Raw genomic sequence first — 26,208 nt, forward strand, 5'->3', positions numbered from 1 at the left:
GACCACAAAAGCTGACTGATAAAATGTACTCAGTCTTCAAGCCATACACAGGAAGAGAAGTGGCTTTGAGTTCTACATAGTTTCTTTTTCTGATGCTATAGATGTGAAAATGCTTCTAACCTCAATGGCTCCCTGACTTGCACAGAAAACTTGTAACTTTGTATCATAAGCAGTTCTTTCCTGGAAACAAAAGTAGTTTTCTATTTAGGTCTCTATAAAAGAGCAATTAGAATAGATAAAAATTCAAAACAATTCATTTTTATGCACCTGCAAAAAGAAGAAAGTTATTTTACCTCACAGTTGGAAATCTGATCTCAGGTAACAATTGAAAGTTAAAATATTATTTGGATTGGATATCCCAATTCAGTGTATTACAGAACTAAGTGTGGGTAAGGAAGTTCAAAATTACATCCCAATTATTTCAAAGTCTGGCAAACAAAAGAGGCTATTCTTACAGGACAATCTCCTTTCTTGTTCTTGGCTCTAACAAACTGTATTTACAACACAGAAGCACTCTTAGTGTTTCAGGTATTTTAAGATTCCTTATTTCTAGTTAAAATTAAACAAAGCACAGCAATTCTACTCACATGGCAAAGTTTAAGAGCCTGCATTTGTATAATCTCATGAAGTTAAATGGGTTCAAACATTCCCACCTGTGTTTGTCAAGTTTAATCACCTTCTTCAGCTGTATCATGGAAGGAAAGCAACCGTTAGTGGGGCACAGAACTATGCATATATGCATCATATTTGGTTAATTTGGGCCTTAACTTCAGTAAAAAGTTTAACTGAATGAAAGACCAGAACCAACCTGAGGATTCTAGCTACCCACAGCAACATAATAATAGCATGCCAAATCCAGGCTGAGGAGCATTACCCCTACCACCAGCTTTCCCCTAATGTTTCAACAAAGCCTTAATTGCCACACATGTAACTCACTGTATTTTTCCTTCTCCACATCCCTGGATGTGGAAAACTGTCACAGTATTTTATAGATGCTAAGAATGTAACCAAATTATAGCCTTTTGTGCTTTTGTTCAAACAAGCACCACTTATTCAGCCTTTCCATAGCCCTCATGTTTCTGTCTCTTCTTCCAGCACAAGGCTTGGAGCGAGGCTGAGGGTGTGCTCAGTAGCCAGCCACAGTCCCACAGTATCCCTGTAAGATGGGCAGAGCTGGTGCTGCCTGCAGGGTGCCCACAGAGCCCCAAAGTGGGGTGACTGGTCAGGGTCTCCTTCTTCAGGAGGAACAGGAGGCAGGGCCTGACACAGGGTTGGAGACAAGGTCAAAACTGATTAGGGCAGCTGAGGCCCCATTAATGGGGCTGTAGCTCCAACAGCCTTCTTGATACAATGCCCAAAACTGGACACAGTATTCCTTCTGCAGCCTTACTATAGAGAGGGTAACAGGAATGCTGCTTCCCACATCCTGCAGGCTATGTGTCTGTTTAGATGTCCCAGGATGGCATCTTTTTTTTTTTTTCCACAGGACCTTATGACAAATTGAGATAAATTGTACCTAAACAACCCCCTACTCTATTGTCTATGAACATATACTGAGTGAGCTGACCCTGCCCTGTCTGTAATTGTAGAGCTGGGTATTCCTGCCTCACTATAGCCCTTTGCACTCACACCCAGTAAGTTATTTCTTCCTTCATCCAGACCATTTCTGCAGTTCATCCAGGCCATTCTGAGCCTGAACAGCATCTTCCACTGCTTAGAGCAGCTCTAAGAGGCTGATAGCATCAGTAATTTGGACAATCTGTAAACACTGCACACACATGGAATCCATAAACTGTGACAAGTGTGCCCTTTAATTTCATTGTCCTGATTCTTACTCTGTGTGCTAAAAAAAATGTGATCTGCTTAGAATTGTAAGAAATCAGATATTCTTCTGTGGTGGGTTGACCTTGGCTGGACATAGTGTCTACCAAAGCTGCTCTGTTACTCTCCTCCACATCTGGACAGGGGAGAGAAAATATAATGAAGGGCTCATGAGTTGAGATAATGACAGGGAGAGTTTTTCTGTATGTTTGGGCATTTTTTTGCAGTTCCTTGGCATACATGAATTCATTTTTCTGAAATGAAGGCCTTGTTTTGAAGGTCTGTTTCCAGAAACAAGGTGCAGACCCATCTCCTCTCCCAGGGAAAGAGGAAAGGAGGAAAGGAAATTCCAGGGAGGGACCTCTTGCATCACTGAACACAAAAGGTAAGTTATCCGTATGAAAAACACAGCCGTGACAAGCGACCTCCCTGTTTCTCAGCCCCAGGCTTTGGGATGTTTGACAGCGCCACAGCGGTCCCACGGCAGCGCCGAACGCCATCTCCCCGCCCGGCTCCCGGGCGCAGTTGCTATGGCAACAGCGCCATCTTGGAGGGCGCTGGGTAGGAGCCCGAGCCCTGTCGGGCGCTCGGCGCGCAGGCGCAGTACGAGCGGCGGGTGACGGGGTGCGCGTCGGTGGCGGCGCGAGCGGCTCCGCCGGGAACATGGACGAGTTCCAGTCGGGAGAGGAGGTAACGGGATGGGGGGGCAGAAGGAGGACAGCTTCCCGCCTGGCGCCTTCTTTCAGGGCCGGCGGAGGGTCTCAGGCGGTGCCTGCCCGTCCTGGATCCCACCCCTCAGTGTCCTCCGCCGCCATCGCCCCGATCCCTGCCACCTTTCCCCGGGATGGAGCCGCGTGTCCCGGACAGCGGCGGGAGACGGGCCCGGCCTTTGTTCTGCCGCCCCCTCGGGAGCCGGCCCATTGTCCGGGTGTGGGCTGGGCTCCTGTCCCCGGGCGGCGCCCGCCGAGCTCGCAGAGCTGCCGCTGCGGAGGCGTCGTACCCCATTAGCAGGATTCGAAGTGGGATAAATCAAGGGTCTAATTGAGCACCCAGACAGTACTGCTCTTGCAGGAAGACAGTTTTTCTGAGCTGTGACTCTGTTACTTACATTGTGGCTGTGTTAGACAATGGGGAAGCAGCGAGAGGAGCGAAGGTGTGTCAGGCTTGTGCTGGTCTATAAGCCTTCTCCTGGTTGCCAGGCTGGACCAATCTTAGACATAAATAACATACATACATTAACATGCTCGAAAATCATTCTTATAGATGTTTTCGAAAACGTTTTCAATAATTGCTGAAGGATAGTACTGCTTCGCAGTTTGCGTTTGTTGCCTCGGAAGCGCCCCTTTTAAACAAGGCGTTTGAAATATCGTGTCTGCTTTCTTTGTGCCACAGAGGTACCGCAGGGAAATTATAAAGCTTACAATTTTTTTAATACAAAATAGTGTTTATGCCGTCTTATTAAAAGGTGAACTGCTAGTGTTACATTATTTGGCAACTCAGTTATAGCACATAAATCGCAAAGCTGGATATCAGAAATTTGTTCTCTTTTGTCATCTCAGAAAAGGAAGATTGAAAAGTAACAGCAGCTCTAGAAGCATATTCTCAAATCTCTTTATTGTTTCAGTACAAATTAGATATTGAAATACCTTCAAGAACTTGGATTGAATTTAAGTCATTTTACTTTGGTGAACTGTGTTTGTGCTCAATAGCATGTCTGAGCAGAGTTCTAGACTTTGTGAAGAAAAAAAGACGTATATGGTTTATCATTTTACCTGACAGCAGGCTTCATGTCTGCCAGCGTGTCTGGCATGAATATTCTTAACTTATGCTCTTTGGGACAGAGTGTTTTAATAGTTGTAGCTCTTACTTGGTTAAATACACTAGTGCACCTGTAAAATTTAGTACCAGGAAAATAAATGAGGCATATTAAAATTAAAGTCAAGAAGCTGAAAATAAAAGCCAAAATAAAGATAAAATAAAAAAATTTGCCACAGCACATAAAAGCTTTTTAAAATGTTGAAGTGTGCAAGCAAGCTGATGCCTCTGAAAAGTTGCAGAAAAGGAATTGCCTGCATGTCTCCTGGGATATGCTGTTTCTTCTGTCATGGAGAATGATCAGCGGCTCACATCTTTCTGAATGTCACGTGTCATTGAAGCCAGCTAGGCTGTTGACCTTCTGATCAAAGATTTATGAAAGTAATGCTGAAATTCTCCTGTGCAGGTATAACTGCATCCTGCTTGCATATGTGAGTTTTGCTGTTGTTCATGTTTGTCAGCTGGAGAAGCTGACTGACCTCCCAGTGAAAACCCGGTCAACATGTGCTTGATTAGGTTCATTTTTACATCCTTAATCGGTCTTCTGAAATTAATTAGTGTGCTTTTATGTGCACTTCTTTGGCCCTGGTTTGTGAGGTGTGGCTGTGAGGTCCCCCCAGCAGTGACAGTGTGGTGTGTATCTCACCTACACACCACGTGGGGTTCCACATTAGTGCTCCCTTGCCCTGTGAGTAGCTGCTCCAGCAATGGTGTTGGGTTGTTCAAGCCTCCTGACATGGGGGGCAAAAAGAGATGAGGGACTAAACCAAGAAAACCTACTAACCATACATGTAAATGGGTAGTAGATTTAAGATTAATAAAATGTTGGGGCCTTCTCTCTCCTGATTCCATGTGCTTGATCTTCTCCCCAGAGCCTGAGAGAAGGCTGAAGGTCCAGCGAGCTACATTTCCCCCTTGGTTTCCAAGGGGCAGTTTTGTTCTTATCCCCAGCTGAGATTGTTATGACAGTTTTTCCTTCAGCGGAGAATTGATGTTTTGTTGCATGGGTGCCCTGGAGATGTAGGTTTCATTTAACTGCAGGCTGTGTCTGCACACTGAGATTTTCTCTGCGAGCCCACCCTGATGTGCAGACATGGATGCTTATTGTGAAAGGAGAATATATATGTACAGAAGTGCTATACCTGTGATTTTAAAATGCTTCCAAGTTAAAATTTGAAAACTTCCTTGACTTAAAAGGCCAACCAATATTAGTTCATCTCTTACTTTTCATTACTTTGCTAAGAATGTTCGCTTGACTGGATTAAAGGAGCCAGAGTACATATGAGCAAATAAAGGAAGACTTGGTATCTGCTGACTTAGCAGAAATCTGACAAGCATAAATTAAACTTCTAATGCATGTTCTTAACAGATCTCGAACTCTCTAAACAGAAGAATGTGTCAACTGATTATTTAAAATTCTACTTTTTTTGTAGGCTTCCTTTGTTGTCGATGAAGTCAGTAGCATCATTAAAGAGGTAAATTAACATTTTTGTTTTGTTGGTGTGAAACTATAGTATGTTTTATGCTGTGTGCTAAAAGATATTCAGTAAAATCTGATAACGGATATGTAATAGATTTCTAGATAGATTGCTCTCAAAATATAGGTAACTTGATATAATCAATGTAGAGACTTTAAGGAGAAATGATGCCCAGCCTTAGCTGTGATACGTATCACAAATCTAAAAGATAATTAAAATAATTTCATACATACCTCTCTGGTTGAAGCACATCCCTATTAGAATTTCTAGGGGGATATTTTATGTTAAGCCCTATAGAAATAGATTTTATGTTTCAGTAAAATACAGGAGTTTTTTATTGACTGTCTGCATATGCATGTTACTGTGTTCTTTCAAGACGCTTTTCTCCAAAGTGAGATCATCTTTGGAATGACTGAACTATTCTTGTTGCTAAGAAACATGAATATTCTGTCTAGAAAATTTCCAGAGGGATTTGGAATTTCTCTTGTAAACTAGTGCAATCTTTTTCTTGTTGCAAAATACCTCTTTTGGTCAGACTCTGTAAATTGAATACATATGCTTTAATACATGCTCCTGTCTCTTCTGAATTTGAAATAATTGTGGTTATTTTTAAAACAATTTCGGTGATGAAAAATGTGTCAATGAAAAACATGTAGCTTTAACATACTTTTATGTCTATCTTAAAGGGGAAACTATCCTCATAAGTAAAATGGATTATTTGGCTGAAGGCTTCTGCTCTGTTAGTAACCAGCAACTACATGGGTCTTTTGTTTTAATTTGGGGTTTGTTTCCCAAAAATGATTCTGCTGAAAAATCTGAATTTCATTTCCATAGAAGAATATGTGCCAATGAGCCATTGTCATGTGCATTTTTTCATTCTCTTCAGGACTGTTTAAATGCCTTCAGACCCTTTTCGTAGCTGGCTGCAGGAACATTATGATAGAAATTACAAATAGTCTGAATGTCGCAAAATGACAGAGGATGGAATCTATGATGCCTGACTGAGATTCCTGGCTCAGACTCTGACCTGCAAGTTTATAATAATTAAAAACAGTTCCAACAGCCAGTGTGGACCAGCAGTATTTAGGATTTTTCTGTGGGTGTGGGGTCCATGTTGGAATGGGTTAGTGGGTGCCTTGTAGATGAACCCGGTGCAGCTTCTTTATGTGTGCGTCCCCAACAGGCCATAGAGGGTGCGATAGGTGGCAACGCCTACCAGCACAGCAAGGTGAACCAGTGGACAACAGGTGTGGTGGAACAGACACTGAGCCAACTCACAAAGCTGGGAAAGCCCTTCAAGTACATCGGTGAGCTCAACTTTCTCTTTTCTGTGAAAGCTGGTGCAGTCAAGTGCACTATTGGGTGGGAGAAGATCTTCGGCAAGAACCATGTCTGTACACTGCTCCTAAGCATGCATATGTGTGTGTGTGTATGCTTTGCTGAGCAAAAGGTAGGTGAATGTTAATTAATGTTAGTGATAAATTAATAAAAGCTTCTCTACTGTCTAACAGTGACCTGTGTGATTATGCAAAAGAATGGTGCTGGGCTACATACAGCAAGCTCTTGCTTCTGGGACAACTCCAGCGATGGTAAGGAGCGTGACTGTCGGATTTTTCAACTTGCAGTTTTAATGCCAGTCTCTTTAAGACCAGGCAGCATACTTTTCTTTTTTTCTAAGTGCTGTAGCTTTGGAGGAATAGCATACTTTTTGGTATTTTTTCCATTTGGCTGTGATGCTAATTGGGCTATATATGAATAGAATCTCTAAAAACGCTTAGCTGTTGCAAAAGCTTCATTTTAAAGATTCTTAAAGTAAACAGTTATAAAGATGCGTATAGGGGCATGCATTTAATCACTGTAGCTTTCTTCTGTTTCTAAAACTCTTTTTTGTGTTTGTAGGAACCTGCACTGTGAGATGGGAGAATAAGACCATGTACTGTATTGTCAGTGCCTTTGGACTTGGAATATAATTGCCTTGAAATCGTTCATCCTTCTCTTTTCTATTCCAGCACTTGATTCCACCTCCACTCAAACTGTGAATACCTGAACAACTTGTTTTTATGTATTTTTAAAGTAACTTTTCTTCAAACGTAGAAATATGAGAACATGCTGTTACATGGTTTATGTTTGTACCTAGTTATCCTACCAGTGTTTCTATACTTTCTTATCACTTCAAAACTTCTCTTCAAGGTGCTAATACTGAAATCTGCTGCAGTGTAAACACTTTCTCTGGATTTCTTTTTTAAGACCAATTTAAATGAGACACTCGCTTTCACACTTTGTACTCTTGGTTAGCATTAAATTATTGAAATTCATAACCATTGGTGTGACTCATTTAAACTTTGTTATTGAAAAAAAGTTCCAGTTCTTTTAATTCTCTTCACGGTGTAGTTGAGGTACATATCAGAATACAAAGCACTTTCATAAATTTGTGAAGTCACTACAAAGTTGCAGGAAAATTAGAGTATCAGAAAGTAACTTGACTGCATTTTTGGGACCTATTTAATCTGGCTGTATGGTGTTTAGGGCATGGAACGATAACAGACATAACTATCTTCACTGAACAAAGACAGATAAGAAATTTTTCACATTCTAGAAGTGCTCAGTTCCCTGGTTCACTTCTGCAGCTAGTTATATGTGTCAAGTAGGTCTTGAACTTACTTCCTACCATCCATGTTGATTTTGCTGAGAGTGAGTATGACTGAGTTCTGGTATTCAGTGAAACATGATACTTTCTGAAAGGGGAAGAAACCGCCCTGAGGCAAGGTGACTAAATAACATGGGAATAAGTCTCCTGCCTTCTGGAGTAAAGTTGCAGAGGAATAACAAGTAAAACAAGTTTTCAAGCTTGGATAAGGTTTTGTCAGCCAATTAAAGAAATGGGAGCATGCTATGAATTTTAGGGAGCCTCTGTGAACTGCTATGCTGCTTCTGTAAGCAGTAGCTCACTGCTAGTGAAGGTGAAAGAATTACAAAGCATATGTGGGAGAGTATTCTTGGGCTACAGTCAGTTTGAGCCACCTGGATTTGCTTCTGCTTAGGAAGCCCTTTCCGATGTTTTCAGACTCTGGCCCTCACCTAAAGTGGTTTAGAGTGAGATGACAGCTGATACAACACTGTGTTGCAATGATCTGGAAAGATGTAATACTGAAAATTCAAATTACAGTGGAGGATATAACATATCAGTTTCAAAACATCTCTGTAAACACATCTCCTTCATGATTTCATTATTCTCACGTATGTCCTAGTGAGTGCTGTAGGGCCATACAGAATGTATATACCTCAGCCTGAGGAGTATGCACCTACATTTCCATAGCAGAGAGCGCTTAGCATGGGTTTGACTAGAAACAGAACTCAGTGTCAATATTTGCTGCTTGGTGAAGCCATTCAAACATTTGTCCTTTGTTCATGTTAATAATAAGAAATCCCTTGATTTTTTTGCTTTTTGTTGGTTCATGCATGTGCTGAGCTGCAGAAAAAAACCCATTTGAGATGGTTGTCAGTGTAAAGGTTGTATGGGAGGCAAACACTGTTGTATTAAAATAGAAGTTGTGCTACAGAAAGGTAGACAGTTTCATAGATAGTTTTATATGTGAGCAATAACCAATACTTCCATTATAACGGTTTTAGGACTACAGAAAGGGGTGTAGAGGTTGTGAGTTTTTTGGGTGGTGTTGTCCCCCTCCCATGAATTAAGATAGGGCTTTTCTGTAAAATTGTATAGCCTCTGTATATTACAGTTTCAGTGTTCTACAGTAACTGATTTTTAAATTTTAAATATCTTCAAACACCTTCGTTTCAATCACTGTTTTCAGAGACTGCTGGCCAGCTGATCTCCGTGCCAAAGTAAAGCATTCGCGTAATGAGCCTGCAGAGTCCTTGCTCCTGGTAATTAATTGGCCTTAAGAAAAATCATTACTTACTGTGGACTGGAGTGTTCAGGAAGGTACTTATAAAGTCTCTCTCTGGTTCCTGTCTCTCTCTTACTGCTGTGGCTCTTCATATTCCTACACTTACAGAAATCGGGGACATGGCAGCCCTGATCTGGAGGGGAGGAGGAGGAAAGGGGGCAGCCATTTACTGTCACTGCCACAAATGAGCATGACCTGTCTTCCACCACTATGTTAACTAAAACCTAAAGGAAATGGCTTCAGGATTAACTGCTGCTGGTAAATGAGCGCTACCATAGCTGATACTAAAGCAGGACTAGGTTTCATATCCGTTTGTGCAGGGAAGTTTGTGGCTGTTTTATTCATTTAAAGAATGGCAGCACCCCAAACAGAGAGTGATGTGCTGATCACTTGCAGTCTATCAGCTATGAGCATCCTCAGTCTATCAGCTATGAGCATCCTCAGTCTATCAGCTATGAGCTGGAAGATATAGAGCTGTAAGAAGTTGAAGAATGACATCAGCATCTTCACCATCTCCAAACCTTTTTTTATCGCTGGCACCAATACTCACCAGGGGATTCTCGCTGCCAGCGTGACCTCAGCAGGCTTTGCAAAGCCACTGTGAAGCCATTTGAAAATGCCAGGTCCCCTTTGTAAACCTGGCTAACGTATTTAGGGAAATTAGCAACCTGTCCTTCCACCTTCCACCTTCAAGTCCAGGCAGGGTAAAATATGAAAAAACCCTAACAAACAACAGAAAACATCCGTGCTGACACATCCTCTTGGATCCCATCCTTAGGCAATTAACCAAATTTAAATATGCATAAGAAAATGCACGTAAACTGAAAATATCTGTAAGTCATGAAAATGGTACAGTTCACGAGAAGGAAAGTAAAATTCACTAGAAGAAAAATAAAACCAAAATACAATATAAAGGTATAAAACTTTATTATGAACATATTTAACAATGATTATGCACATAAATTCTTCCAAGAAACTTGAAGTAAAATATTCAGTTTTCCTTCATTTTCCATATTAGCATGAAGTTTTACAACATAAATGGATATTTGCTGTTACCAGTACAACTTCTGGATACACAGAATATTTAACATGTCCTCATGCACACTTTCTCAAAGCAGCATTTAATTACAGCTTCTCATTAAACAGAGCATTTATCTTACACATTTTTATACCATTTTGGTACACAATTTTTCCATATTTTCATTTTACATATTTACAAACTTCTAAAAAAAGTTTTACAGTAATGCAAAGGTTATTACTGGCATAAGCAAAAGGAAATAGGTGGGGAAACTATGGATAAAAAGTTGTCATTTGGCTCAGAGACAACAGATCAAAGTCTTTCCTAGCTGGAACCATTCTCCCCAGTATTGGTATCAGAGGTTCAATGCACTAGCTGTGTCTCACTGGTGTTAAGCCTTAGGCTTCCTCTTCTTTGCCACTCGTAGGAAAGTTTCCAACCAATTCCAATTCCAACATCAACTGTATTTTTAAAGCAAATACTACAGAAAATAGTTGCTATGAATGACTCACACTCGATTGATTCTTAAAAGTCCCTTGTGATCATTGTGTAGGTGAAAGTCTTGCAGTTATTTAATAAATAGCCTCTCCTTAGAGCAGGATCACTGGATGCTGTGGGCCTTTTTGTGTACTTTTCTTGTGTTATACAGTTCCACTTGTGATGGAGATAATTACTTTAGCAGTAGTGAAAGGAAAGCCTGGCTAGTTTCTTACCCAGATTTCTTCTGTTTCACTCTAAGGTTACAATACTCAGAGGTGAATTTATACCACCTATTTCCAAGCTGTTTTCAATCCATATTGTAGCATTCTTCAAGTACCGTCTCTGCTTTCCAATCATGGAAATACAAGAGTCAAACTGAGATTTCTTGCTACCAAAACTAGTTCTTTATCTGCTTCACTGCTTTTTGTCATCGTACTGTAAATTGAATTTGATGCAACAGTGCTTCAACCAAGCTTTCCATAACACTAGCACTTTCAGAATATAAAGCTAATTGGCATGGCAAACATTGCTTAAATAGAATCTCTAAAAATTAACACAGAACCTATTTTCTCACTATTTTCATAGTGAGAAACTTGCTTTAAGCACAATTTCCCATGCTTCACTTTTCTATTGCCACTTTGAATGTAGTGATGTAGTAAAGTTAATGCAAACAAAACAGCAAGAGAAATGGGCTGAGAACAACTTAGGAAAAAAAATCTCAAACGTAGATTATAAATACATTCTTTAGTTAATGAAATCCCAAAGCATGACACTATTTCAGAGTTAACTGTAACAACCAGTTCAGACTGCATAAGAAACATTAGTGCACTTGGACATTGGTCAAATTTTCTCTCTTCAGAACAATTTAACAGTAATTAAACAGAGTGAATTAAACAGTATCAGAGAAAAAATATCTGAATATATAAGTATCATGTAAATATCAGTTTTTGAAGACCTACTTTCTGTACCCACTGTTACTCTATTGGAACTCAAAAGGATTTGGGGTATGCAAACAATCCAAGTTGGCTCCCAAACCCGACTCTGAAAATTCAAATAGCTGTAGGCCTCAGGAAGAGTAAAAACGAGAATGGGCTCTCCAATTCTAGGATACAGAGCATCTCCCATACCTGTTAAAAAAAGTCTAGAAGGAAGTGCTGGAGGAAGAGCTTACAATAGTTCACTGGAAAGAAAACCACCCATAACTTGAAATACTTCTTGAATGTTTTCCTATATGTTCTTCTGAAGTAACACCAATTAAGAAATTAAAGGGAAAAACCTTCTCCCCCAGCAGTTTCCTTGCTTTTGCCATACAGCAGTGCTTTGGCTTCTAACAAATAAATGATCCCTGGCACAGAAAGTTTTAAATTTCAGATACTCTCAAAAATTTCATAGCTCTCCATAATTGTAGAAAGCTTTCTCTCTCTCTCTCTCACACACACACACACGTTTCAGTACATGTCTTTAGCAGAGCACTGATTTAATCTGAACTATTCTATGATAACAAGGATGCAACCACATGAAGCAGTTCCTTTGGTCCCCCCTAAGTGAATTGCTGCCCTGTGAAGTCTCCCCTTCATGATCTTGAACCAAAAGGTTATTGCAATGGGAATGGTCTAGAGCAGTTGTTGCACCAAAGCAGAACAAATCTATTTTCTCCCCAATATGATTCAGCAAGTCTAGCAGGACTTCATTGCACTATTCTGCTTTAAACACTTCAGCGATGAGCACAATTTCCTAGTGCAACCCAGCACCATATTCTAATACATGAACACTGCTTTTGAGAGCCTTCTGCAGCAGCAGGGCAGAGAAATTTTACAGGAGTAAATCTCAGTTACAAATCCATAAGAAAAAGATACTTTCAGACAGGCCAAGTATCTGAGAACAAAAGCAGTTACAAAAAACAAACAGCACCCACTTAAATAAAGAACTGAACAGTAGTGTAGGAGAAAACCAACTTCTAAATAGAGCAGCAGCATTGTACATGGAATACTTAATTCCCATATAACTTTGTTCCAGCACAGACTGGAATACAGATAATCACAAAGTGTGCTAAAAAAGTTCCCCTCAGTACAGGTGGTGACTGTGGTATGACAAAGCAGCTGAACTATGCACAGAACATGCTCACAAGCTAACTCTCAGGCCCATTCAATACATGAGCAACCACAGTTGTTCCTAGGATGTAGATTAACTATTCCCTAATACAACTTAAGGAAAAATTCTGATGTAGAAAAAAAAATCTCTAAAAGTGAAATGTTTGGAAATTTGAAATTGCAATTACCTATGAAACTTTCATTCTCTGTATTCTCTGTAAGTGCAACAGTCTCCTCCAGCATACAAAAAGAGCAAGAAGAAAAGTACAGGCTTCCTTCTGAGATTTGCTGTTGCTGAAATATTTCAATTTGAAAGGGCTGTTCTAAAAAAAACCAATACAGATACTTCTGTTGTGGCAGTAAAGGATGTCAGGCATACATTATACAAATAATTTTGCACCACAGAGACTATTTTGGTTCACAGGAACTTAACTAGCTTGCGACTACAAATCCAGTAAACTTATTAAAAAATGGTCTTAAGTCTGTATCACTTATTCAAAGGAAGAAAAGAAAGCTTGTGTTTTCTTGTATTAATTAAAAAAAACCAAACTAGTTCATTCCCTGCCTCCAGCTCAAAAGACTTAAGGTAGAAAATTGAAAGGGAAATGAGGAAATTCATACAGCAGTGGACAATACACATAGCAGCTAATGCAAATATAACAGATGAATGGCAGTATGCTGTACATCTTCCTAAAAAAAACAAAACAAAACAAAAAACAAAAAACAAACAAAACCCACCAAAACCAAGCAGCAAGGAAGCAATTTGCAACTCAGTATATAATTCGTGAGACTTTGAAATGGAAATAGACTTAAAGATTTTAGTTCACAGACATCCTGCTGTCAAGCATTTTATAAGACATGTAAAAATTTTGGTTTCTTAAGTTTTCACCCCAACCATTTCAAGCATTCGTTTTCTCAGTTTTAACTCTGTAAACAGAAACAGAAGCAGGATGTCCTTCCTGGGAGTTGGTGTTAAAATGACAGCAGACTGTAAGGAAGCCAAGGAAGATGTCCATCTAGGAAAACTTCAAAATTGGCTTAATTCCAGCTGAACAAGTCTGTCTGCATCAAAATCAGTCAATCAATCACTGTCTGATTCCTCTTTATACTTGGCTCTAATAGCTTGGCCGTTCTGAAGTGGCATTTCTTCATAGTCACTCCTGTGAAACAGATACTTGTTGAAACTTCTGAATATGGTGCTCAGATAGGAAGTTGAAAATAAACAGGAAGTTCTAAACTACATTGAGGCATCAAATGTTACTTGGGTAAGAAGCTGGTATCTGTTTTTCTTCCTTGTGGGAGATATGAACAACATATATGAATTTTCTCCAGAGGACAATGTGTAATAAAAGTTATTCCAGTAACTACAAGCCACTTTTCACACAGATTTGTATAGAAGCAAGCTGGCACTATCACTACTCATCTAACTAACCAAAGGCAAGCTAGCCCAGGCAATGGATGAACTTGTTCGGGTTAGTGCAGCGCTGGTCCCATTCACGGTTCCAGCCACTTCAATGTCTTTGGTGAGAGGAGAAAAATCAAGGGCAGATAACAAGTGTGTTTCAGTGTCCAGCACAGAGCCACCTGACTGGGATGGGTTTCAAGTGCTACTACAATTCTCATATTACATAAACTCACACAAGTCAAAGAAATTTTGCTAGACTTGGCTATTCTTAATTCAGAAAGCGCTGGACACTTAAGAAGCACCATTCTCCTTCCCTGAGGCGTTTACATATGAGATGCCTCTTTGCTAACTCCACTTGACTCCTGTTGTCCTTCCCAGTGTAAAAAGGAAGCCCTTTCCTTTCACAGCTCTTGCTGCCTTCACTCCATGACCTACTAGCATCATAATACTTTCTTACCTGTTTGTATCAGTGCCATGGCAATCCCTTTTAGAAACCAAAGAAAAGAAAAAACAACATGCATTCTCACTGCATTTCTGTTTCAGAAAAAGGCTATATTTCTGTTCTTTAGGCAGAATACTTTCACTAACAAACCATTCACTTATTTAATGAATATGGAAAAGAACATTACAAAAATAATATACACACCAGAAGTAACTCTCCACAGTATTTTATCATCTTACCCATAAATCACATCATCATCTGAATCATTCAGCATAGAAAAAGCAGGATTGTCTTTCAACTGTGATTCTGGAAAATACAAGTAAGGGTTAATTTAGTGTGTTAAATGTAGAAATGTGACTAGTTCTAACACAGCACTGTAGCAACAGACACAACAACTTCCAAGGCAGTCACAATTACAATTCAACAAAACTATATCCAAACAGGAATTCTCTCCTTTAAATTCTCCACCCTTCAGCCACACTGTCATGGTATTAAGAGTGAAGGAAATGACAAACTATCTCAGTTTTAGATAGATATTCTCCATGTTGTATAAGTTGATTTCCTTCCTTATGCAGCTTCCTATGTCATAGTATTTCGATTTGCACATAAATTAATTCAGAGTTCATTATTCTTTATCAAAAGTTTGTAAGTATTTAAAAAGCACAGACTTGTGGTTTTGGTTATTTCTAAGCTACAAATATAGTAGACCAAAACTGGAATCCCTTGACTGTAAGTCAGTGATTATCTAGTTACTTTTCATCCTTGTAAGAGATGAAGGAAGGACTTATACCTTTATAGTGAAATGAAAAGAAACACATACTTTCCACCAGCTATGATAATTCCCTCTACCTTATTTTAAGGCCTTCATTTCTTGCAGAATCTGTGCTGCTTAGCTGCAGTTCATAGTAAAATTCAATTTAGCAATTTGCCGTAATATTTTTTTCCTGGCAGTCTTTTACTTTCTACCATCTACAAATATTTCTTGCAACCCTCATCCAGCCAGTTTTTTTCATTCTTAATGGAAAAATAGCATTTTTTTGTAATGGTTCCATCCATCTCAACTCTAAAAATTCAGAGAAAGGACCAGCTCCACTATTTAATGCCTTCCCCCTGCTTGCTCTCAGCATGCAAGATATGACTGGCCACTTGATAATCTCATCTAGGCTCCCTTTCCCATGAAAGGCTGGACTGCATGATCTTTCCAGGTCCCTTCCAGCCTCAGCTGTTCCATAGTTCTATATCATGAACTCAATGATTAAAGCAGAGAATGGACTCAGTACAAATATTTATTTTAAAGATCTTTATCTGTTAGAGAGAGAACTGCTTTATAATCATCCTGTAAATCAGACTGTATCCTCTACACAGGAATGCAAAAGCAGAAGTGCTACTGGTTCAATCCTTTATCTCCTTTAACATGGGTCCTGTGCAGCCCTCCCCACAGCAAGTTCTCCAAAATTCCTCTCACATTAGAGATCAGCTTCACTCCTACTGTTCCAACAGCATGTTACTGATTTCAGAGTCCAGTTTGCCAGCATGCCAATATATAAACTTTCATTAGAACAAAGTACAAATGAAGTAATGTTGTGCCTTAAGGGCTATGTGTGAGTCAGTTCAAAAGTTGGTGCATTACATGCAAACGTCATACTGACTATACACTTGATCTAAGTGCATAAGAATTCAAGCTTAACTCATCAGTTATTACATTTTTTGTTTTCCTAATCTGCTCAGGAGCAGTGCAGCTTCTGCTTATGTTAACTCAAAGGAAACTGGAATAGTAATGAGACAATAAAAATATAAAGAGATTGCACAGTATCTGCTAATATGGCAGTTCTTGTCATACAAGTTTGCCAGACAACAGCTTACACTTACCATATAGTGCATTCTTCGAGGGGGAATACACGAAGGCTAATGTGTAGAGATAAAAGTTCAGTAAACCATAAAATGATAAGAATTCTGCTGGTAGTAAGTGTCAAGGATATTGCTCAATATAGTTCCATACACATAAACTTTGGAAACAAGACCAAATCCATATACAAGCTGTTTCAATGGAAAGAACATTTACCTTACTGATGTTTGAGAGCATGAACTATTTCAAGCTAAAGCTCCCACTGAAAACAGCACTTTAACACAAGTAACATTTGCTGAGGTATGGTTTACTCAAGCAGTGGAGTGCATGGTCAGTCAAATGGTTCTGCCTTCAGTGTTAGAAGAAAGCTGAGTAAGTGGGGGTGTTCAGGTGTTTTAAAAGTTTAAAAGTTTCTCCTTGGCACAGTAATTAGGAAGGAAGGAGAAAGGACTATCTGTAGATAGAACTCTGAAGATGGTTTCTTGCCATGCTTCTAGGAAAATACTAAAGGCTTTACATATTGTTTTCTACTACCTCTTAACACATATCTAAGCTTATCAGTAACCAGAGCAGCTGCAGTCACACAGGCAGTTTCAGAAAGTACAATGAACTGGGATCTCATGGTTCAGGTCAGGAATACAGGTTGTAATCCTTTGTCAACAGACATCAGAAATAGTCTCTCTCAAGTCACTTAAATTCTCTGCTATGACCTGTACCACATGTAGACTTGGACCAATACACAAACAGTGACTTCTAAACTATTAATTTCTCATATTTTAGTATGCCCCATGCTGACTGATAGGTACACAGAAAACAACTGAGGCAGCAAATGCAGCCAAATTTGTCATAATATCTAATTAAAATGACTTCGATATGCACCAGGCATGCATATCTAAGCCTTCACTCCTTTTGAAGAGTATCAAAAGCAGTTGTGATTCATGATGTGAACAAATTAGACGGAGACTGTCTAGCTCATAATCTTTACAAGGAGTCATTACAAAACGCTGACATAAAACTTTGAACAAAACAGACTTAACTGCAAAAGTCCACCTAAAAGTCAAAGGTCTCAGTCCTAGGTACATCATTTTGAAGTACCTTCTGCATGAAAACAGCTTAACATTCCTGTTTGAGCAGTATCACAACACAAGGATATAATTCTGATAATGAGTCGACAGCTCAGCAACGAAGTTATCCTGTAGAACCTGTGCTCCAAAGCGTAGGTAGAGTATAACGATGCTGTGGGAGAAAAAAAAATAAAACACATAGGTGCACTCTGGCTTTAAAATGCAAAATTGAAATAGCAGGTTGATAGAAGAGCATATGAGAAAATAATTACGTTAACGTGCTGACCGGTTATTTTAAAATAGACTTGCTTTCATAGTTCTAAATTAAGGATTATTTTGTGATTAAAAGTCAGCAGTCAGCTGAGTAAAGTGGAAAAACTCCTCAGATTTCATCTACTACATACTATCCAAGTAACAGCTTGGAGTGGGGGAGAAGGATATTAACAATAATCTAAGAAACTAATTGTAGACTTCTGCTTTGACTAAGTGAAGTTTACAAAACTCCAGAAGAGGGGAATGGTGCATTTGCAGACCACTCAGCAGTAAACACCTCTGCTAAGTGAACCTCTAAATCTTGCAGTGCGTTGCCATGGTAATACCAATAATATAAACTTAGCTCAAAAAGCCTCAAGAAAGGTTAAAAAATTAAAAATGCTTGCCACAACAGCCATATTAAAGACATTCTTCAGTTTCATTGACAATCTTATTATCTACAAAACGTACTCAAAGCTCTGAAAAAAAGGTTATAAAAGTTATAATTCTGAGAAAGGTACTTTGAAAAGCCTTACCTAATAACAAGCACTACAAATGTTAATGCAGTCAAGAATTTTAACCTGAGATCTGAAAAAAATTGAGAAAAGTTGTTATTAGTGAATTTACACCTACATCTAGGAGAAACAAGCCTGTTTGGGGAAGAATCAAAAAAATATATTCCTTACCAACATAAGGCATGTTTCGAAGTTCTGAGCATGCCCTCACTATCAGGAACAAAAGGTAGAGAATGTATGTGGTTGCCACCACAAGGAAGAAGATCTTCATTCCCTATAAGAAAAGTGTTAGGTTTTATTATTTAATGACACTTGGTCTATTCCTCCTTCCCTCAGTAGAAATCGTTATTTCCCAAAGCACAACATAGAATGGTCCATTTATGCAGGAAAAGTTGGCTCATGAAATGAGGATGGTGATACATCCAGGTCGAATTTTAGGGAATGTAAAGGATATTTCATAGAAACCAGCATTTTTCACCAAATTCACAGTGAGCTGAATCCCCACGATTTTCTAAAAACACGGCTCCCAAGAACAATACAAGGACCCACGTACATCAGATGTACAACAAGAAAGCCTGAAATTTACCAGGACAGTCAATCTTGGCAGGAGTAAAGATATACAAAGCTGACTTAATAAGAGACTTAAAAATTTTTCTTTCAATTTCAACAGTCATGAGTCTTGTGGTGTTGAGTCTCCAGGTTTGCAGGACAAATTACCCTTCTCAATATGGAGCTCAATATGGTCTATGCATCTATCTAATGCAAAATTAAAAATACTCTAGTCAGAGTAAGACCATTTGACCAGCATTTTGTATTTTCTAAATTGTGTTATAGATTTTTATAGAAGAACAAACCCCATGTCCTTGTATTGCCTAACTCTACCTGACAATTTAATAGCAAGAAAACATTTTTGACTTACCTGGAAATTGCCTGTGTCAACCCTGTATTGATATGTAGGATCATGTACTTCATTAACGCTAGAAAATATTCAAAATTAAAAACTGGTATGTGCACCATTCCAGACAAGGTCAAAAAGACATACTGACCAAGAAACCCACTCAAAAGAAAAGGTTTAAAGTTACTATAAAGGTTTTCACCATAAAAGTCGGTGCAATGCCATTAATTCAAATGCAGTCGTGACAATTTACTGTATATAACATTCTCATTTCCTAACCCAGTTTGGAAGAAATATGGAGGATTTAAATTGTAATCATGTCTAATCTCCCCATTTGTTTTTTAGAAAATGCATTTCTCTACCACTAGTTATAAACAACCTTCTCATTCTTGAACACTCTCAGCTCATACTTCTGCACTAAATTTTAAATTACTTACGTCTGCCATATTCCCAGTGTAACAGAGGCCAGCCACAATAGTCCAACAATAAAGAATTTGGGCAGATAGAAAGTTAAGCACTTCCTTTCCCCCTGTAGAGAAAACAATACTGTGGTGAAGAAGTGAACTCCATTTGAGATTTTATTCATTCTTGACAAAATAAAATAACTGTCATCTTTGTTTCACTCAACATGAACTAGATTAAAACACTCATCTTCTGCATTTTTATCCTGCACAGGTGATTTAGAGAAGACATAAAATTGTATCATCATTTGTGTTAATAAGATGCAGTAGAGTTGGAGCATCCTATTTATAAAGTCCCATATATTTCACTGATAATGCAAATAAAGGAACATGCTCCAGAATTCATATTTCTCTTAAGCAGAATTTTAAACTAGTTTAAAAAAACAATCAACTACCACATAGAATAACAAAACCCTTCAAGCAAGAAAAAGCATAATGGCGTCATGATTCTGAAGACTGTCCCACCTATTTCATTTAGACTTGGTGGAATCAAGATAATCTACTTCACCATAAATCATTTTAACTCCAAAGCTTCATATGTCACATTGTACTTTATGAATAAAATAAACGTCTCTCTTTAAAATATTTCATTTCATTTTTGTCACCTTTTGAGAGAACCGAAAAAAAACAAGTCTTCTCAGTAGTAGATACTGGTGCACCCTTACCTGTACTCTTATACCATGGTAGACACAAAGCCAGAACAACAACAGTGCACACAGAAACAGTGACTGGAATAGATCATCCAGCATTCCAGGAAACCAGCTGTTGACCAGAAAAGAAAGGGGGAAAAACGGATCTGTAAAATAAATAAGAAAAAAAAAAAAGTTAAACAGAGAGAAGAAAACCTTTCATTAGAAAAAGTAAAGCAGAACGTATCTTCAGAGGAACAAAAAACCCTAGATTTTTCAAATTACACCAGTAAACGAAACTGAAGTTCGCTTTATCTTAAAGAAATTAATAAAGAAAATGGTGCCTCCAGCAGCAATCCTCTGTGCTGTAGAAATAATCTCAAATGGTTGCCAACATTTCTAAAAGATTTCAAGTTTTATTAGACTTTCTACTAAACCACTGTTAATAGTGATGACCTAAAAATTATCACACAATGATTAAAATGCAAATATTCTTTTAGTACTGCTAGAAAGTGCTAGAATTTGATGTGTTTTCCTGGACTAAAAGTAGCGTCCATTTTTAACTGAAGTGTGAGTATCTGAAAAATGAAGAAGTAAGACTTAGCAGATGAACAGAAACTGAAAGGTTCAGTATGGTAGGCACCTATTCCAATCAGAGCATTAAACAAATAGTTGACATTGATGTGACTGAAAAGAATGAAATCCACCTACTCATTATGCCCTTGAATTTGCTACACTTGAAAAGGGTTGCTAAGATTTTTTTTATTTAGTTTTCTGAAGCCTTATAAACAGTTGCTTATAAATTCAAGGAGGAATTCCATTTTGCCTTTTTCTCTCTCTTTTGTCTTTTTTTCTATTTCTTTTTTAAAAAGGAGCTTTTTGAAAAATTCCAGGATACAAGTACCATTGTAAAGTAGCAAGAGAGGAAGTAGGATGGACATCCATTTCTGTTCAATACCCCAGTCTCTCATGGAGAATTTCCGCAGAGAATGTGCAAACAGACACTATAAAACAACAAAAACAACGATTTGTAAGGGAGGGGTACAGCCTTAACGGTTTAACCAGAGTTAAGAGCACATTGCAAAGGCTGCTTCATGAGGTCTTTGCCTCTGAGAACACAGTAAAACATGAGCCAGGTCTGTTAGGCTCTACTTCAAGTTTGCTGGCTGACCCCAATGCAAATTACATAATTTCTCAAGCAAACTGAGAAGTAAACCAGGTAGTACTGTGAAAATCAACGTGTGAAAAAAATTGTTGCCTCATTACTGGTCATACACTATCATCAAGTTCCACCTAAACTGACTTTTTAAAAATGCAGCTTGCATTTTATATTCACAGTTACCTGCTGAGTGACGTCATCTATGTAAGAAAAATGTTATGCAAGTGTGCAGTACTTTGGTGTCCCTACTCTGAAAATTCAACATTTTAGATCTTATTTTGTCGTTTTTCTTTTTCCCAAATACTTCTTTTCCAGAGCCAAACCAGGTTGGAAAGGAGAGATGATCTAAATCATAGCATAACTTAGATTGTAAGGCATCTCTGGAGGTCATCTGGCTCATCCTCACACTCAAGGCAATGATAACTTTAAAGTTAGATCAAGGTTCATATTGATGTTTTGCTCATTTTCAGACACAAACAGCCCACACTCTGGCCATCCTATTCCAAAGTCTGAGCCTACCTGTACTGCAAAAAAATACTTTTTCTAGCATCTAATCACAATTTCCTCTGTTTAAGCAAAATTCTTTCTGTTTAATCCAAAATCAGAGTTTAGAAAAGCAAGTTTTCCCATTTATCCTATTTTCTTAATGTCCCTTCAATACCACTTGTACAAACATAAAAGCAGCAACTACATAAGTATTTCATTAACATTTTTTACAATCCATTCAGTGATACGTCAGCTCAGCTGCCTGGGCTTACACAGCACTACAAAGCAGTGTTATCAGCTGTCTATATAATATACTCCAGAAAAACTGAAACAAAATCTTACCGTGACCATAAAAGTAAGAACTACAAAGACAAATCGGAACCATATTTCCACTTGTGAAAAAGTTGGATTGTAGGTCTTCCACTAGAAGAAAATAAAAGAAAAAGAGCCCAATGAACGATGTTTTGACACGGTACATATGACATTGATAATTAGCACTTTATGCAGATACTGGAAAGTTCTCAGGCTTTTTGAAATGTGAAGGTGTAGCCAAATTTCACAAAGACAAATTCGTATCCACAGGACTACCTGATGAAAAGATAAGCAAAGCAGTCTAATAGCCCTGTTTCTCTTTTATCCTGCCACTTTGTAACATACTCAGTGCTGTCATATGTTAAAGCAATTCTCAGGACAAAAAGGATATTTTCTTCATTGATTTAAATTGCATTTTCATTCAAAGTTTTAATACCAATAAATGAGTAAATCCAGCATGTTCTTCTTTATTACCAAGGTCAATTGCATAAATTGACTATGAAGAGATCAATAAGGTGCAGGGGTGCTTCCCATAAGGGGTTTGTTTTTTTAAAGCCTGCTCACTTGTCTCAGAAGTGGAAAAAAAGAAAATCACATAAAGGAAGAATAAATGAGCTTACTAGAAATACAGAAATCTTTTCATAAGTTGGCGGAAAAGCTCCTTCTCCTCTAATTACCAGAAGGGCACAAACATTCATTATAACATGTCAGTTTGCAAAAACTCTATTCTGTCAACAATTTATCTCATACCTGGCATGCTTCTGTTTTGAAGCCATTTTTGAAATGTAAACTCCCTGGTACAACACATGCTCTGCTCATGTGAACAAGAAGCTTTACCTTTCATTTTAAACTGTAAATGCAGAATGAAAATTATATGTAGAGAACCCTATTATTCAAAAGGCAATCTACTATTTCAACTGAGGTCATCATAAACAATTGTAATAATGAAATAAATTTGATAATTTCCGTTGCTGCAGGAAAGTGGGGCTTTGGGTTAGAGGTTTTTTTGGGGTTGCACACAGGTCTGCCTTAAAGGTAGCCTGCAAAGCAAGATAATAAACTGTACAACTACAAATGCCCCAACACTTTGTCCTGTTTGAAATTTGGAACTAAACAAACAGTTTGTGAGCTTAGGGGTTTTTTCCCCTTAGAGCTTATTTTTAATGATGTGCTCTATGCATTAGAATATTACAAATATTAATATTTAGAAAGTTAATTTAGTATATAAAAAACACTTTTGTTTTATAGTAAGATTTTTGTTTGCTACCTGCTCTGACATTCCAAATGCTGTATACAGGTAGAATACAGCATAGTAACATGTATTATAAACTTGGTTTAGTTCCATTTTCTCCCAGTGCAAATTTCTTTCTGGAGCCAGTCAACACACGCTGATGATGTGTTTTATAAGCAGTCTTTAGAACTATGTACTGAGATAATTATTTCACCAGGGATTATTTTAGTGAATTAGTTTAGTAGCCTGATTATTTTAGCTGAAAATAAACACCATTTTTCCCTTGTTAAGTCTTCCTAGCCCACGCTTTTGTGAAGTCTGGAAAATTTGCTAATTCAGATAAATCTCCTGGAGAAGCTGAAAAAGATACTATGCTTCAGAAAGGCAACATCTCTATAAGCAAATGCAGAAAACTGAATGTTCTAGTCTACTTTGTCTATTATTAAAAATATCTGCCAGGAATTAAGACTAAATTTATCTGTTACAAAAAACAGCATCAGCAGTTCTGAGAGAAAAATCTTTATCTATAGAGGTGAAAAAATTGATCTAGACTCTTATGAACAGTAAATGCTACAATAATTCTGACATCAGTAGTGACAGAAAAATTAATTATAATGCATTTTTATATTTCTCTTCAAAAATCAGACACTTTTTTGTTACAGTCAAAGCACACCTCTACAGCATTAAAGAGACTTGTTTTACTAGCATAAAACTTAATACTTACTGTGAAAGTAATATTCTGGATAGTGTATGTTAACTTGTTTAGATCGTCAAAGCTAACAAATATGTTGTACTGAGTGTAGTTCAGGTAGCCAAGATGAGCAACAATGATTTCACTGCATTTCTGTGAACACATACAGTAGAGAATAGTATGTTGAAGTCTTCAAATTATTCCAGAATATGCACTGTCACTATAGGATGGAGAATTTGTTTCTAAATGGTTGAATATTGATGATATTTATTATATGTCTCACCAATCTCAATCAAGAGCTTCTTGAAAGATACAAAGGCAAAACAGAAGAAACTGATAAAGTCAGTCACTGATAAAGTCAGTGGTTGAACAATAAACAAGGCTAGCTTTTCACTTTAGCTGGTGAAAGCACCTGCTGGCAGCACCAGGATGGATATGAATAACTGTCAGTCAAACTCTAGGTCATCAGATTGGGAGATGGGGCTATCTTGTACTAACTCATTTTTAAAAGCTAACAGGAGGAAAGAGAAAACTCAAGCATATTGTTCTCTTGGCCATAGGTAATTATATCTAATGGAACACTGTTAATTGATTTCTGCAAATTTCATAGATATGTGCATACATATATAAAAAGAAAATCCTTGACTTCCTGTATACACTTATCATAAAAAACTTCAGCTATGTCCTTCCTAAAGGACTTGGATCTGGAGAAACTAGTTTGGATGTCTCCAAGCTTAAAAACTTCAGAGAAAATTACACTAGAATCTCCAAACCTTAAACATTTCTTCGCAGGTGGCAAAAAATTTGGCTTTTTCAGAACACAGTTGCCAGCTGATTTGAACCAGACTGTGTGAGGTGTTGGAGGAGAACTTTCTCCCCACTGCAACCCCATATCCAGTCTTTGACTACAATATCTCTCTATTCAGTATTGCTAAACCTGTTTAAGTGACTGAACAGGACACACTGTTTTGCTGACAAAGAGCAATTCTAACAAGAAAGAAGGGTCTTTAATGGGTAATAGACACAAGTCATAGAAGTAAGCAAAAAAACGATGGATAGGAAGATACTTGGTCAGCATTACTAACTGTTGCCATTATAAATAAAACCATACTCTAGAGTCTTTCCTGAGACATGTTTAACAGATACATTCTTCTTATTTGCAATGTAAAGCAACATGCACACAAACAGATTTAAAGAAAGTGCACTTCATCAAAGTTTTGTTTAAGCAAGTACATACTTGTGCACAACTGAGTAATCTTGTTCGATTATGAACTTGATTATTAACATATGGTGTGCTTCCATCCTTCACCACTCCAAGTACTTTGACTGTCATAGTAACATTCTTTTTGAGGGATACTGCAAATAAAACAGAAAACATCAACCTATTGCTACATTCAGAGATGAAATCCCAAATAGAGTTTCAGATGTAGTCAAAATGTGTGTTATCCAAATATTACTCAGAGTTATTCAGTTATACTTTACTGAAGTAGGGGTACAGTATTTTAATACTTATGCAGTAAGTCTCAAACCCTGTAGTGAATCTTGACAGATTAACAATTACTAATACAGTATTTCTCATATATATACGGGGAAGTTTTATTGAAAAATTAATATTACAGACCACATCTAATTCCCCCAAAAATGAAGGAGGAAAGACACAGATTATCTGGATACTACTGTGTTCACAGAAATAACAAACAATATTCCCCTATACTTGTTTCTTACAATTCAGTCAGTGCTGTCCATGTCTTTACTGAGGGGGGGGGGTGGAGGGGAAGAAAAAGCATCAGAGGAAAAAATCTACCAACCACAGACAAAAAGCAACAGGATCATCTGTGTGACAGATGAAATTGAAGACACAACAGACAGGTTGCTATAGCAAGTTTTCTATTCTCAAGTTTCCTGAGAATTATGTAAGATTCTCACCATCATGCTGATCCAACTCAACTACGCAGGTCAGCCACAGCTGCTGATTGTAAGTTGACAGCGGTGGCGAACTTAAATTAAATGGCTTCAGCTGTAAAAAACCCATAAGATTAGCACCAGCCATTACACTGTTACATGGCATATCTGTAGTTACAATGATGAAAGGCATGTTAATTATGTCTGTGAAAATGTTTTTGGGAAAAGATTTAATATATGGTACTCTGTGGACAGTATGGTAAGCAGCTCAAATAGAAGTCTTTCAGAGAATTAGCTTAAACAGC

At 38.0% G+C, this 26,208-nt stretch overlaps 3 protein-coding genes across 12 annotated transcripts in view; 1 reads left to right on the top strand and 2 right to left on the bottom strand.

Moving 5' to 3' along the window:
* SYTL3 (synaptotagmin like 3) overlaps positions 1-2,281 on the bottom strand; it is a 33,357-nt gene extending 31,076 nt beyond the window's left edge. For 2 of the 8 annotated variants that reach the window (XR_003526108.1, XM_027634106.1), the window contains exons 1-2: positions 654-2,281; positions 121-180 (exon numbers count right to left, since the gene is read on the bottom strand). The gene's annotated coding sequence lies outside the window, so the exon portion shown is untranslated. Of the gene's footprint in view, positions 1-120 lie in introns of all 8 variants that reach the window. The other 6 variants (XM_027634108.1, XM_027634103.1, XM_027634105.1 and 3 more) reach the window with 5 other exon arrangements.
* A 102-nt stretch (positions 2,282-2,383) lies between these two features.
* Positions 2,384-7,432, top strand: DYNLT1 (dynein light chain Tctex-type 1). Its single transcript, XM_027634118.1, has 5 exons — positions 2,384-2,511; positions 5,070-5,111; positions 6,298-6,421; positions 6,626-6,703; positions 7,014-7,432. Exons 1-5 carry the CDS (start codon positions 2,485-2,487, stop codon positions 7,082-7,084), a joined length of 342 nt encoding a protein of 113 aa, XP_027489919.1. The 5' UTR covers positions 2,384-2,484; the 3' UTR covers positions 7,085-7,432.
* A 2,496-nt stretch (positions 7,433-9,928) lies between these two features.
* TMEM181 (transmembrane protein 181) overlaps positions 9,929-26,208 on the bottom strand; it is a 35,585-nt gene continuing 19,305 nt past the window's right edge. For all 3 annotated transcript variants that reach the window (XM_027634115.1, XM_027634116.1, XM_027634117.1), the window contains 14 exons: positions 25,928-26,018; positions 25,239-25,357; positions 24,035-24,154; positions 22,110-22,190; positions 21,027-21,126; positions 20,159-20,289; positions 19,470-19,561; positions 19,057-19,114; positions 18,309-18,411; positions 18,159-18,210; positions 17,460-17,542; positions 16,330-16,419; positions 14,700-14,766; positions 9,929-13,773 (listed from right to left, as the gene is read on the bottom strand). In XM_027634115.1, coding sequence (XP_027489916.1) covers positions 13,695-13,773; positions 14,700-14,766; positions 16,330-16,419; positions 17,460-17,542; positions 18,159-18,210; positions 18,309-18,411; positions 19,057-19,114; positions 19,470-19,561; positions 20,159-20,289; positions 21,027-21,126; positions 22,110-22,190; positions 24,035-24,154; positions 25,239-25,357; positions 25,928-26,018 — 1,266 coding nt within the window. In that variant the 3' untranslated portion in view covers positions 9,929-13,694. The remainder of the gene's footprint in view (positions 13,774-14,699; positions 14,767-16,329; positions 16,420-17,459; positions 17,543-18,158; positions 18,211-18,308; positions 18,412-19,056; positions 19,115-19,469; positions 19,562-20,158; positions 20,290-21,026; positions 21,127-22,109; positions 22,191-24,034; positions 24,155-25,238; positions 25,358-25,927; positions 26,019-26,208) is intronic.

Source organism: Corapipo altera, unplaced genomic scaffold (assembly GCF_003945725.1).
Source record: "Corapipo altera isolate COAL_440 unplaced genomic scaffold, ASM394572v1 2b, whole genome shotgun sequence".
Taxonomy (NCBI): domain Eukaryota; kingdom Metazoa; phylum Chordata; class Aves; order Passeriformes; family Pipridae; genus Corapipo; species Corapipo altera.

Bases quoted from the DNA above. Each gene is read 5' to 3' on its own strand.
- DYNLT1 (XM_027634118.1), top strand. From the start codon at position 2,485: ATGGACGAGTTCCAGTCGGGAGAGGAG. The intron at 2,512-5,069 runs GTAACGGGATGG...CTTTTTTTGTAG, and splicing joins AGTTCCAGTCGGGAGAGGAG to GCTTCCTTTGTTGTCGATGA. The intron at 5,112-6,297 runs GTAAATTAACAT...CGTCCCCAACAG, and splicing joins TCAGTAGCATCATTAAAGAG to GCCATAGAGGGTGCGATAGG.